A 14,210-nucleotide genomic window follows, 5' to 3' on the forward strand; every position below is an offset into this window, starting at 1 on the left:
CAGCCCCGCTGCCGAGGGGCCCTCTGGGAGCTTATCTGTAAGAACACTTGGGGAAGTAACAACGGGGAGGGAACATTTAGACTATAAATACTGAGAGTTTGTGAGGACTACTGGAGAGTTTCGGCATATGAGAGGCAACCAATTGATGTTCTCTCTCTTTCTAAAAATAAATAAAATAAAATAATTTTTAAGTATACTTCATATTAAATTTGGACTTTATCCTTTCACCTCGTCATGTCTGGAACAATAGTGTGATTAATATGTGACTTGTTTGGAGTATGTTATTTCTTTATTTGGTTTATTTGGAGATAGTATCCTGTATGCTAGTGACTTGTGAAATTAATATAATTCCCACAGCGAACCTGTGCTAAATAAATTGCTAGTAAAGACAACTCAGTCCCTGAGTATAACTTTGCTGCCTCCCCAGAACAAAATAAAACAAAAACATATTGCTATGCCACATAAAATAGGGGTTATTCTATTTTGGAAGAATGAGAGGATAGATATTAGGCAACCAGCAATATTGCTACAGGTAACTGCTCACATTCAACAGTACATGAAATAGTCCTTGACAGATTACCAGATGATTTCCTCTTCGTTACCTCCTCTGAACCTTCTACACATCTGTGTGGTAGTTGTCATTATCTTCATTTTTACATTTGAGGAAACTGAGGTTCAGAAACAAACAGTGACCTAAGGCCAAACAACTAGTAGTGACAAACTGGCAGACGAATCTAGATCTAACTCCAAGGCCCAAGTTCTTCCCAATTCTCCATCTTGCTTTACTGAACTAACTTTGGCACTGCTGTAGTTAAAATTCATGTGCTGTGAAATGTCCAAAAAGTTAGGAGCCATTGTCAGGCCTTAAGATCAAGTATAAACAACAAAACCACGAACAATGGAGAGTGATAATGGATAATGGCCTCCCTTTCTAATCTGCCCCTCTATCCCCCTCCACCGCCAATGCTCACAGGGTACCTAGCAAGTGTATGTAGAATTACTTTGGGCCCACTGCCCGCTCTAGACAGCGCCATCCTGGGGAAACATTGGTGCCAACTGGGGAGGTGGGAGAGGGGTATCAGCAGTTACCCAAGGAGAGACAGGCTCCTTGTCATCTAAGAACAACCAAAGCCCCTTCCCATGTCAAATTATCCTCTTCATAGGAGAGAAAAGTGAAAGGAACTGACATTTATCATTTCTATTTTACAACTAAGGAAACTGGTGGGGAGGTGAAGTGATTTGCCCAGGATCACACAGCCAGTGACAGAGCTGAGATTCGAAAGATTTTCAGCATTTGCTAATTTCTGTGGTGCAAATACTCCCAACATAACTATTTCAAACTAACTAACATGACATCTCCGAACATGGCTGGGAAGAGACGCTCACAGTGGGCTCTCCCGGCCGATCGGTGAATGGCAAGTGCAGCACTCTGCTGCATTTTGCACATCTGCCACTTGCTAGAGAGTGAGGGCAAAGACCTCATCTTTTCTGACTTGTCCCCACAGCACAAGGCAGAGTGCTACTACCTATGATGGGCACTCATTAAACATTGATGGGATGAAAGAAGGATATCTACTCTCTTTTCACAGGGCCATGATGCCCCAGAAAGAAAACCTACCAAAAATATCATTGTATAGGATTTTAGGACTTCTGGTGAAGATGGTGACATAGTTAAACATAGCTCACCTCCTTGCACAACCACATCAAAATTACAACTAAAATACAGAACAACCATTACTCAGACCACCAGAAATCAAGTGGAATGGAAGTCTGACAACTATAGAATTAAAGAAACTACATCCATCGAGACTGGTAGGAGGAGTGGACACATGGAACAGGCTGGTTCCAGACCCACATCAGGAGGGATATCTCAGGAGCAAGGAGTTTCATCACATACCAGGCACCCCAGCCCAGAGTTCCAGTGCCAAGAAGATAAGTCCCCATAACTTCTGACTATAAAAACCAGCGGGAATTGAGTTGGTAGAAGAAAATTCTGGAGTTTCAAGCAGTTCCCCTTAAAGAACTCACACACAGATTTACTCAGATTCAGTCTCTCTGAGCTCCAGCACCAGGGTAGCATCTTGAAAGGCACCAGTGGAATACAGGGAGGAGCCAAAGTGTCTTACATCAAGGTGAGAGCTGGGGACAGTTTTCTCTCAGACAGAAAGGGAGGTAAAGGCCATTGTCCTTTTCTGAGTCCTCTCCTCACATAGCCACCAAATTGGCAGGCTGGTGCCATATCTGAGACTCCATCAACCTGGCTAGCACTGTTTGCCCCGTTCAGGAGATCCCCTAAGACTCCACCTCACCCAACTTACAGGTCCACCCAAACTGGTCTCAGTGAGGCCACAACCCCTGTACCTCTTGCTAAGTAGCTCCAGACCCAGCACTAGCAGCAATCAGCCTAGATTCACAGTTTGGCTTTGCCTGGGAACCTCCATGCCCAGCACAAGTAGAAGATATGTCAGACTGCTTTACACCTCATGCAGGGTGGCCCCGGGCAGAACACAGGAGGGGGCTGACCTTGGCCTGCACCACCTGGGAATCCCAGAGCCTGTGTACCCAGTGGACAGCTACAGACCATGTCAGAATACCACCACCCTGCTTCTGCACAGCTGATCCTCCAACAAGGGCAGAGGTTGGTGGTCAGTGGTCACAGCCAGTCCTTGCAGCTGACTGGCCTAAGTAAATCCCTCCCATTGTTCTGCCAACAGCAATCAAGACTCAACTACAAGAGGAGGGTGTACTCAGCCCACATGAAGGGTACCCAGCTTGGGTGATAGGGGAGGCTGTGCTACTGGACCCTACAGGACACCTACTACATTAGGCCACACTACCAAGGCAGGGACTCAGAGCAGCTCTACTTAATACATAGAAACAAACACAGGGAGGCTCAAAAAATGAGGAGACAAAGAAACATGGCCCAAATGAAAGAAGAAATAAAAACTCCAAAAAAAGAGAGAACTGAACAAAATGGAGATAAACCATCTGTCAGATGCAGAGTTCAAAACACTAATTATAAGGATGCTCAAGGAACTTAGTGAGGACCCCAACAGCCTAAAAAAGATCTAGTCAGAAATGAAGGATTCACTAATTGAAATAAGAATAATTTAGAAGAAAACAACAGTAGAGTGGATAAAGCCAAGAATCAAATTAATGATTTGGAACACAAGAAAGCAAAAAACAACCAATATGAACAACAAGAAGAAAAAAGAATTTAAAAAATATGAGGATAGTATAAGTAGCCTCTGAGACAGCTTTGCATCATAGAGGTGCCAGAAGGAGAAGAGAAAGAGCAAGAAATTGGAAATCTATTTGAAAAAATAATGAAAGAAAACTTCCCTAATTTGGTGAAGGAAATAGACATGCAAGTCCAGGAAGCAGAGAGAGTCCCAAACAACATGGATTCAAAGAGACTCACTCCAAGACACATCATAATGAAAATGCCGAAGGTTAAAGATAAAGAGAGAATCTTACAAACAGCAAGAGAAAAGCAGTTAGTTGTCTACAGGGGAGTTCTCATAAAACTGGCAGGTGATTTCTCAAAAGAAAGTTTGCAAGCTAGAGGGGATTAGCAAGAAATATTCAAAGTCATGAAAAGTGGGGACCTACAGCCAAGATAAGATTGCTCTACCCAGCAAAGCTAGATTCAGAATCAAAGGGCAGATAAAGAGCTTCCCAAACAAGGTAAAGCTAAAGGAGGAGTTCATTATCACCAAACCATTATTATATGAAATGTTAAAGGTACTTAAGAAAAAGAAGATCAAAACTATGAACAATAAAATGGCAATAAACACATTTCTATCAACAACTGAATCTAAAAAAGCAAACTAATCAAACAAGAACAGACAGAATCGTGGATATGGAGAGCATTTTTAATAGTTGCCAGATGGGAGGGGGTGTTGGGGAATGGGTGAAGAGGTGAGGGGATAAAGAAGCACAAATAGGTAATTATAGAATAGCCATGGGGATGTAAAGTACAGTATAGGAAATGGAGGAGCCAAAAAACTTATACACATGACCCATGGACATGAACAATGATGTGGGGATGGCCTGAGGGAGTGGGGGGGTGCTGGGTGGAGGGGGGCAAAGAGGGAAAATTTGGGACAACTGTAATAACAAAATCAATAAAAATAATTTTTTAAAAATTGTATTGACTAAACTCTTTTACACCCAGTAACTCAAGTAGAGTTTGTTGAATCAATGGCAGGCAACACCACCTTGAACATGATGGACCCTCTGTGAAAAAGGTTCCTTTGGGAGCCTCAATTTCTCCCTTCTCGCCTCAGTTTCTTCAGCCCCATCTTCTCTCCTTTTAAAAAGTCTGTGTATGTATAGTAACATAAAATTACCATTTTAACAATGTTTTAAATGTACTGTTTATCAATATTAAGTATATTCACATTGTTGTACAACCATCACCACCAACCATCTCTAGAACTTTTTCATCCTTTCAAATTGAAACTCCATACCCATTAAACTACAACTCCCTATGCCCCTCTCCCCAACTGTCATCATGAATTTGACTACTCCGAGCATCTTATATAAGTGGAACCACACTACATTTGCCCTTTGTGTCTGGTTCATTTTATTAGCACAGTGTTCAAGGTTCACCCATGTGCCAGAATTCCCTTCCTTTCAAGGCTGTGTAGTATTCCATTGTACGGATATACCACATTTTGTTTATCTACTCATCCCTTGATGGATTTGGGTTGCTTCCATCTTTAACTGTTGTGAATATTGCTTCTATAAACCTTGCTGTTCAAGTCCCGGCTTTCAATTCTTTTGTGTGTATATCCAGAAGTGGAATTACTGGGTCACATGGTGACCCTATTTTAAGTTTTTTAGGAACTGCATACTGTTTTCCATAGCAGCTGCATCATTATACACGTCCATCAGCAATGCACAGTGTTCCAATTTCTCCACATCCTTGTCAACACTTGTTTTCTGGTTTTATCTCATAGTGATTTTGATTTGCATAACCCTAATGATTAGTGATGTTGAGCATCTTTTCATGTGCCTATCACCACTTGTATATCTTCTTTGGAGAAGTGTCTATTCAAGTCCTCTATCCATTTTTAAAAGATTTTATTTATTTTTAGAGAGAGGGGAAGGGAGGGAGAAAGAAAGGGAGATAAACATCAATGAGTGGTTGCCTCTTGTGCGCCCCCCGCTGGGGACCTGGCCTCCAACCCAGGCATGTGCCCTGACTGGGAGTCAAACCAGCAGCTCTTTGGTTCACAGGCCAGCACTCAATCCACTGAGCCAAACCAGCCAGGACCCACTTTTTCTTTTAAGGAACTGATTCATTATTTCCTTCCAAAAGTCAAAAATCCCCAGACGCATGCATGTGGCAATTCTTGAAACACTCTCCGCATGTATTTTAGCATGACCTAGGAAGTTAAATAAAAAGAAAGCCACACTAGTCACCTCTGTTCCTCTCTTTTACAGTTCTACATTTCTAAGGAGAATTTAGAATTACACAATATGAACTTTTTGAAAAGGGGCAAGGGAAATGGGGTTGTGGGCTAGAGTGAAAAAGGAGGCTGCAGGGAGAACAAAACAATCTATGTGGACAAAACATGACATTTACTAAGCATTTATTCCTTACCAGGCACTAAGCAATTTTAAATCCCCAAAACTGTGCTATTATGTCAACAGCAAACACACGTGCATTTTAGAGATGAAGAAATAGAAGCCCAGGGAGCCAAATAGTCTGCCCCAAATCACAGACTAGGCGGAGCCAGAAATGGAATCAGGTAACATGGCCCCAGAGGCTGCTTTATTGATCACTATGTGACACTGCGCAGGCTTCGAAGTCAGGATTCAAATTCGAATGACTAATGTGTATAGATTACAAACCCATTAGTAACCTGAGAGAAATTCAAACTAAAAACAAGATTTTACTTCCCACCTACCAACAATCTGAGAGTTGGACCATGCCAAGGGTGGGTGGGGCATTGGGGAAATAGGAACTCTCCTGTAAATATGGGTGGGAGTAAGTGTAGATTGGTGCAGCCGTTTGAGAAGTGATTTACGTGGCAGTTCTTCATTCAATTAAGTATGGGTGTAGCCTATGACCTGGGAATGTCACTCATGGGTAGACATCCCAGAGCTATTCTTACATCGGTCCTTAGAGGAGCATGGGGAAGCATCTCCTCCCAGAGTTATGTATAGAAAAAGGACTTGAAGGCAACCTAAGTCCATTGCCAGGGGAATAGGTAAGTAAAATGTAAATGCACACAACGGAGGACGATGGAGCAGATGGCATCAATGAACCAGATGTACGTGCTACAACGTAGTTAAATTGTAAAAACAATGTTGAATGGAATGGGAAAAAATGAGACACAAAAGGAGGTCCATAGCCCAATATATGTAAATGTCTTTTATGTAAATATGAAATTAATACACACAGAAAGGATACAAAAAAAGTCAAGGATATTGAACTCCAGAACTGTTGTGGTGGACACGACCAGAGACTGGTGATTAAAGAAAACAACATGCAATCAGACAGAAAAGTATGTATGAGAAGTGTCTTGAAAAATGGAGGTAATAAAAGATCTATGCATCCCAGTTCTATCAAGTTACTTTAATAAGTCATTTCACCTTTTTGATACTTGCTTGTCTTGTCTGGAAGATGGAAGATATGAACCTTCACATGTTGACATCATGATATCTATAGAGGAAGTCAATGTAGAATAGAAAGTATAATACAAGGAGCCAAACAGACACAGCTGTTCACTGTGTGGCCTCGGGGAATCACTTCCCTCTCTAACCTTCTGCTTTGAATAAGGTGGTCAAGGCAGACCTCACTGAGAAAGGGAACATTTGTGTAATGCCTTGAAGAAGTCAAGGGAGTAAGCCATGCAGATATCTGGGGGGAAGAGTAATTCAGACAGAGGAAAAAGTCAGATCTGTCCATAGGTGATTACGTGAAGTTCCCTCACCGTGCCCTGGACACAAGAAGTAGTCAGGAACTATTGAGTGTTCACCCCTTTCCCTCCTCTTACAGAGATGTCAAGATCCAGGTGACCACTGAATGCACCTTTTAGCTTCAGTGATAATGACATTCATTTTTCAAAACCCTGCATTCACATCCACCATCCACCATCCACCTGCAGGAGTGTCCTTCCTAACTTACCACAGAAGCGGCGCCTGGGAAGGAGTCATTGCTGCTGGGCGTCAGAGCCCTCGAGTCAAACAGGAAACTAGAAAGAGCAAGGCAGTGCCTCTTGCCAGCTGCTCTTATCCTCAAGAGACTCCTACCCCAGCACACACCAAAGCTAGGACAGTGCCTAGAGGGACTTGAGCAAAAGCACAGTCATGTGGGGGGAGGAGAGAAGGAAAGGGACCCATATTTACTAAGACAGATCTGGGTGTAAATATTATTCTGCCACTTACTAGTTCTTTTACCTTTACAAATCACGGAACCCCTCAGAGCCTCAATTTCCCCATCTGTAAAGTGGTATGAAAATATCAATTCTGTACAGTGGTGATGAGGACTCATGGGATAAGATCTGAGAATGTGGCAAGCAGATATCTGGGGCTTAACAAAAAGTGTCCCCTTTTCTCTGTACCAAGTAACTGGGAGGAAGCCACTGCCATATTCAGTCAGCTTGGATCCTTATTTATTTTATTCACTTATATGGGGATGGAACCACCTGCCTTTCATTGAGGATGTGAGACAACAGATAAAAACTGTTCTTGGCATAGTTACTGGACCAAAAAGGTACTCCCTAGGTGTTTTTTGGCTACCTGGATGGATGGATGGATAGAGGGATGAACAGACTGATGGATGAGTGACTGGGTAGGTGAGGGTTTGGCTTGCTGGCAGAATGTCAGAAGTATAATTAGTATTACAAAAATACAAGTCTGCACCAAAAAAAAAAAAAAACAGTTATATTTTGCAAGAGAATTTTATTATGCCTGTCTTTAACCACAGATTTCAAGCACAGATATAACACAGATGAGTAAAAAGCATAAACGTGCCCACTTCTAGGCAACCGTGACGTGGTGTAGGGGAAATCAGAGGTGCTGTATGGCTTCAGCAGTAAAGGAGTCTGGAAAATACTGAACTGTATAACCTTCTGTGGCTGTTTAACTCTCTGTAGCCTCAGTCTTGACTGACGACCCAGAAAACTGGGATGCTGCCCAAAGATAAATGCCATGCCTCCAGGAAGGTGAATGAATGTATAGTGTGGATGATTATCTGATGTTATCCATTAATTTATAAATGCATTGTTCTTTCTGGTGGTCTACATGATTATCCACCCCATGGTTTTACTATTCACCCCCTATAAAAAAGAAACCCTGTTCTGGGAGGGTATGGATGTTTTCCCAACTGGCCACCACGGGGAATAGGCAGCTGCTTTGCCCATGTATGTAAGTTTCTCTTATTAAAGCTCTTATGAGTTTGAATAAGGCTATGTGTCAGTTCTCGAGAATCAGTCCTGAATTTAGACTTTTCGGGCTTTCCCCCAACATCTATACTTACCACTCTTGTGTCTATTACTCATCTTGGGGAGGGGAGCAGGTCTTGCCTGTGCCAACATTCCCCAACTGTGATCACTAGTAGTGCCCTGGGGTGAAAGCTGAGATAAGGAGGAAGTACAGGAGAAGGCCTTCTTGATATACAAGATGGCTTGGAAATCCTGACCAGGGATTTCGTTTCTTCAAAATAGTTACAAATTAGCTTTTCTTATCATCCCTGTCATCATTGCAAGAAGTGAGACACAGACCTTAGCAACCAATTCTGTGTTCGCTGCAGTTCCATGCTGTGCAACTTCTGCAATCACTTGGCCCTTCTGAGTCCCATGTTTCCCTTAGCAAGATAAAGTGATTGGGCCCATCCAACTCTAAAATGTTCTGATCCTGTGAAAATCCCTGACATCTTCCCTTAAATATGGACACAAAACTTTGGAAGGATATGTATTATTAAGTTCCTTTCCTAGCTGCCCCTGAAGAGTCTTAAGCCCTTTCAAAATAAGTGCATGTAAATGTCAATATGTCTGTTGATGCTACACCCTGGAAAAGCAGTAAGCGTTGGAGACAGACTGATCTCAATTCCAGGCCTTCTGTGAGGAACTGTCCATAATATTGATAAGTAAGATTCAATTCCTGCCCCAGGAAAGGGAAGACAAACATTGAAATGTATAAACTTCAATGACGGTAGTAATTAAGGCATTAAAAAGTTAGACCCTTCCAGCCCTAAAATGTTGCTGGGAGAAAGGCAATCACCCTGCCTGGAGGCCTTCCGGAAGGTTGTCTATGAGGAGGATTCTGGGCAAAAAGAAGAGAGAGCATCTGAGAAGGTCACAACCAAGCAGAGATCACAGGGGGAGTAAACATGGTTGTACTCAGAGTGGTAAGGTGATCCTCAAGGCTGTAGCGTGGGCTACAAACTAACATACTCCTCCATGGGTCCTGGGTATGAGCGAGACCCTGTCCTGTGTGTTGAGGCAACATCCTGGAAGAAGCAAGGGGGTTAGACTGTCAGACTTCCTCTTCATTGAGCACTTACTGAATGCAGACCCTGTGCACTTTGCACGCATCACAGCAGTGTTTCCTGAAGCGCACTGTGCAAGTCCCTGGGGGCATATGAAGTGGCTAGACAGGACACCGAGAACATTAGTATTTTAATAATTATGCTTTAAGTGTACCTTCTATGTGTGGCAGATGGCATTAGTTTTTATTTACAATTCAGTTATAAAACATCCTTTTTAATGATTTAAGCTTTAAAAAGTGACCCAATTTAAAGAAAAATATTTATTAAGCAAACATACAAGCTGGTACATAGATATTGCAAAAATTGCCAGGGGGCTACACAAATCACTGAAATTCAAGAAACACTGTGCTTTAGCATATAAGCAGTTACCTCATTCCAAGCTCTTTGGGTTGCCAGTAATAGATAACTCGAATCGGCTTAAGTAAAATAAGAGAAGGTATCCTAACCAGGAACCGTCACAGGCCCCAAAGGGAAAAAAGTGCAGCTGCGCTTCGAAAGGGCTTGGCTTGGAGGAGGAGAGCCACGAGCCCCTGGTAGCACCTCCCTCTCCTCCCTCCAGGTTCCTGGGGTCACCCTCAGGTCTCTGCTTTGCTCTGCGCGTCTCTGTCTTCTCTCTGAGCAGAGCCATTTTCTCTAGTACACGTGTGTAGGTGGCTACCCTCTACCAGCCTCCCAATCCCAGCACACATACAGACAGACACACACATGTAGACGCACACACACTCACAGCTCCGGAGTTTATTTCTCTTCGGGTGAGTGACCTGCAGAGCCTGAAATAGCATCCCTGAATCTTGCTGCTTTTCCTGAGAGAACTTGACTAATTCAACTTTTATCCATTCAACTCCTATAGGAGGACTGAGGGGAACAAATTCGCAGAAAAAAGGGAGAATCTGAGATGAGCAGACACCCTAACCAAGAGGTATCTCCCTCAGCAACTTAATTCACTGCTCATCACAACCCTATGAGGTAGGAAATTCAGCTCGCAGTCCCTCAGCAGGAAGTGACAAAGGCAAGACTTAAACCGGGGTCTTTGTGACACCAAAGCTCTAGTAAGCTGCATGACCTACCTGGTCACCATCAGGTAAGTCCATCCCACAGCTCCCACAGCTACCACTGTGAACCCAAGTGGGTTAATGGCCCATTGGGAGGCAGTTATCAAAATCATCAATCCAGTGCTTGCCCAGTAGACAGAAAACAAGGATCCCAACTTCATTATGGGGACATTATCAGGAAGGGAAGATTTCTTAGAAGGCCCAAAATGCTATGGAAACCAGAGAAGTCTTCTCCAAGCCCTGTGTCTGAGGCTGCCAGATTCCTACTGTGGGTAACTAGCTCAGGGTGCAAGAGGAGGCCCGTTTGGATATACATGCTGAAAATCACAAGAAGGCATCTAGAGATCTTCAAGAAGCTGACACTTCTGCACCCAGAATTCAAAGTTCCTGCTGGCCCTTGGGACCATAACTGTTCCTCCTACCACCTAAGAGCTGAATTCGGAGGGATCCCCTAGAAAGCAAGGCAGGAAGGAGACCTGACAGGCTCCTTCCACTCTGGGGGCCTCTCCCACACAGAGGCACTTCCCAGCCAAGGCTCCCATTCCCATGGGAGCCTCTGGGCATCGCGGTGCTCTTGATGGCAAGAGTTCAGCCTTGAGAGGCCTTTGCCCACCTACAGTGGGTGGCTGCCCAACAGGAGCTACTTCATCAAGGTCCATTACTGAGATAGACAGATGGAGGTGGCAGCTGTGTCTCTCCCACTCCCCCAGAGCTGACCCAAGCCTGAAGCGAGTCAGCCTGTGCAGAGACACACCTGCCTCAGGAGACAAACTCCCCATCCTAGAGTTTGGTCTCTGCACATTTTGTCTTCTCTGGTCACCGCTCAAGACAGGCTGCTGGGTAAGCCGGAAGGAGTTTCCACCTGGCCGCTTCCCTAGGAAGTGTCACCAAGACCTTGTGCCTGTGGGTGAAGACAGGGTGGCACCACCTTATCTCAAAATTCTGTCCCGAAGATACTGCCGCATTGTCAGGGGAGCGTTCCAAAACCCCTTTCTCTGCCTTTCCGGTGATAACGGGAGCGGTTGTCCAAAAGGTGAGGTCACACTTGCTTGGGCTGCTGTCCTGGTCGGGTGAACTGGGTGGCTCAGAGTATGCCCCCAAGGTCTGCCCCAGCTCTGACTTTCCTTCCAGAGCTGTCAGATTCAAGTACTCAGGAGGAGGTCACCAGCCAAGGTTACTGTGGCAGGTACCCAAAGGTGGCTCAAGGGACTCATTCCCATTCAGGACTTTCAGCAGTCTGGCTCTTGCCCATCCCCACCTTGGGGAGGTTGCCTCCATGTCTAACAGGCCCCCAGTGCCCAGGGAGGAGGTGCCCAGGACACAGCAAATATCTCTTCTTCCCCCACGTCAGTCATGACGGCCATGAAGGAGAAGCCTCTGGGCCTGGCTAATTTTTGAGGGAATTGGCATGGATGTGGTTGAGTGGCAAGACCACCTCGGTGCCCGTCTCCGTGGTGGCCAGGGGGCATTTCCGGCTGCTGCGCATGCTGTGGAACCTCTCGGAAAAGTGCTTGCGGAACTTCTTGGTGAGGAAACAGTAGATGACGGGGTCTAAGACACAGTTGGTGCTAAGGAGGCAGAGGGTGACCTGATGTGCGTCATTAATCGCCTGGTGGAAGTTGCTGTCCTGGAAACCCAGCTCGGCCAGGGTCCAGGGCAGCTGCACCACGTGGTGGGGCACAAAGCATATGATGAACACAGCCAAGACTGTGCAGACCATCCACAGCGCCCGGTGCTTGACCTCCACATTGCGCTGCAGCGGCACAGGTTGCACGAGCAGCGTGCGGATGATGACCAGGTTGCAGAAGAGGATGATGAAGAAGACAAGGAAGAAGCCAAACACGAGGAAGATGTGAATGATGAGGACTGGGATGCTGCGCTTCTCATAATGTTCAAAGCAGCGGGTGATGTTGCCTGAGCCGGTCTTATTGGGCACTGTATTGGTGGAGTCTAGGACGAAGAAGTAGGCAGCAGCAGCCACAATGGACACCCAGATGACCAGGGACAAACAGATGCCACGCTTGCGGGTGGTGGCCTGAGCCGTCTTGATGGGCTTCGTCACCGCCTGGTAGCGGTTGTAAGTGATCACGGCCAGAAAAGCCACCGAGCAATAGGTGTTAATGAAGAAGAAGCAGCCAGCCAGATTGCACAGGAATTTAGGAAGAATCCAGTTGCCCTGACAGTAGTAGTAGATGATCCACAGGGGCAGGGTGACCAAGAAGAGGAGGTCAGCCATGGTGAGGTTCACCATGAAGATCTTTATCTCATTGAGCTTCTTGGAAGGGTACAGGTGGACAAAGACCCACAGCACGTAGCTATTGGCAATGACCCCCAACACAAAGGTGATACTGTAAAAAATCGGGAAGAGTATATATCGGAACTCAGAGTCAATACGAGAGGTATCATTAGTCTTCATCGCTCTGGACTGGAAAAAGCAGCTGGTCACTGTCCTGCCTGTGCCTGGAAGACCACAGAGGAATTCTGGTTAATGAAGGGCCAACAAGGGGCTACCTTGTCTCATCAATTCCAAGAATCCCATTTTGCATATTTTTAAAACTCTAAAATCAATGGCCTCATACAATTAATTTTCTTTCTACATAAAATCATGTTTTGTTTTGTTTTTAATGAATTACATTTGAGACTCAATGAAAGCAATGGCAGCTTAGTTTCAGCAGCAGAAACATTTGAAGAAGCCTGTAGACACTTAAAACAGATGATTTTAAAAATCAACTGGTTCTAATTGGTGTTTTGCTGATTGAGAAAATTTTTGTGCTTTGCTCCATTTACTGTGGTGGTAGTTTGTCTATGTTAAATTAAATAAATGTAGATTCCATTATCCCAATAAATCGTTGTCATTTCGTTAGAAACAAAAAGTTACCTTCAAGTTACACTGTGAATTACATCGTTAATTTGAATTACATAGTTTTATGCTATGAGGCCTTTTACACCACTAAAAGGAACTCTGTCATCTAATCCCAAAGCTCTAGGAAAATTGTTCTTAAAGCTGGTCCACAGAAATAAGGAGAGAGGAATATCTCTGAGACCTTCATGGGAGACCCATGAAGTCAAAACCACTGTTATAAAAACACATTATTTGCCTTTTCACTGTGCTGACATTTGCATTATGTTGCAAAACCGCTGGCTCATTAGCATAAATCAAGGCAGCAGCACCAACCCGTAGCAGTCAGATCCTTTATAGCAATGCACTCAGTGTTTAAATAAAAAGCCAATTTCACTTTAAATCACATTAAAATGTCCTTGGTAAAGCAATGAGTTTATTAATTTTATTAAATCTTGAGTATACATCTTTTTTCAATTCTATTTTTTTAACTGATAAAATTTTTCATTTCACTTTTGAATTTTTACACATTTCCTGATTATTCTGTGTAAGGTGGAAACTAGAACTGTTTAAAAGACATACGCAAATCTAGTACATCAATAACTGGGTTATTTATTTATTTTGCTATGCTATTAATTCTTTTTTTTTTTAATTGAATTGATCAGGGTGACATTGGTTAAAAAATGATACACGTTTCAGGTTTATAATCCTACAACACATCATCTGTCTATCGTAGCATGTGTTTACCACCTTAAGCCTAGTCTCCTTCCATCACCTCCTTTCTCTTCTTCTCCCTTCTCCCAGCCCCCTTCCC

At 44.0% G+C, this 14,210-nt stretch overlaps 1 protein-coding gene across 2 annotated transcripts in view; it reads right to left on the reverse strand.

Moving 5' to 3' along the window:
* Positions 1–7,897: 7,897 nt before the first annotated feature.
* The window catches only part of PTAFR (platelet activating factor receptor), a 33,138-nt gene continuing 26,825 nt past the window's right edge, over positions 7,898–14,210 (reverse strand). For both annotated transcript variants that reach the window (XM_090268910.1, XM_090268909.1), the window contains exon 2: positions 7,898–13,017. In XM_090268910.1, coding sequence (XP_090125036.1) covers positions 11,945–12,973 — 1,029 coding nt within the window. In that variant the 5' untranslated portion in view covers positions 12,974–13,017 and the 3' untranslated portion in view covers positions 7,898–11,944. The remainder of the gene's footprint in view (positions 13,018–14,210) is intronic.

The sequence above is a fragment of the Furipterus horrens genome, unplaced genomic scaffold (genome assembly GCF_987537825.1).
Source record: "Furipterus horrens unplaced genomic scaffold, mFurHor1.1.pri manual_scaffold_3, whole genome shotgun sequence".
NCBI classification, from domain to species: Eukaryota; Metazoa; Chordata; class Mammalia; order Chiroptera; family Furipteridae; genus Furipterus; species Furipterus horrens.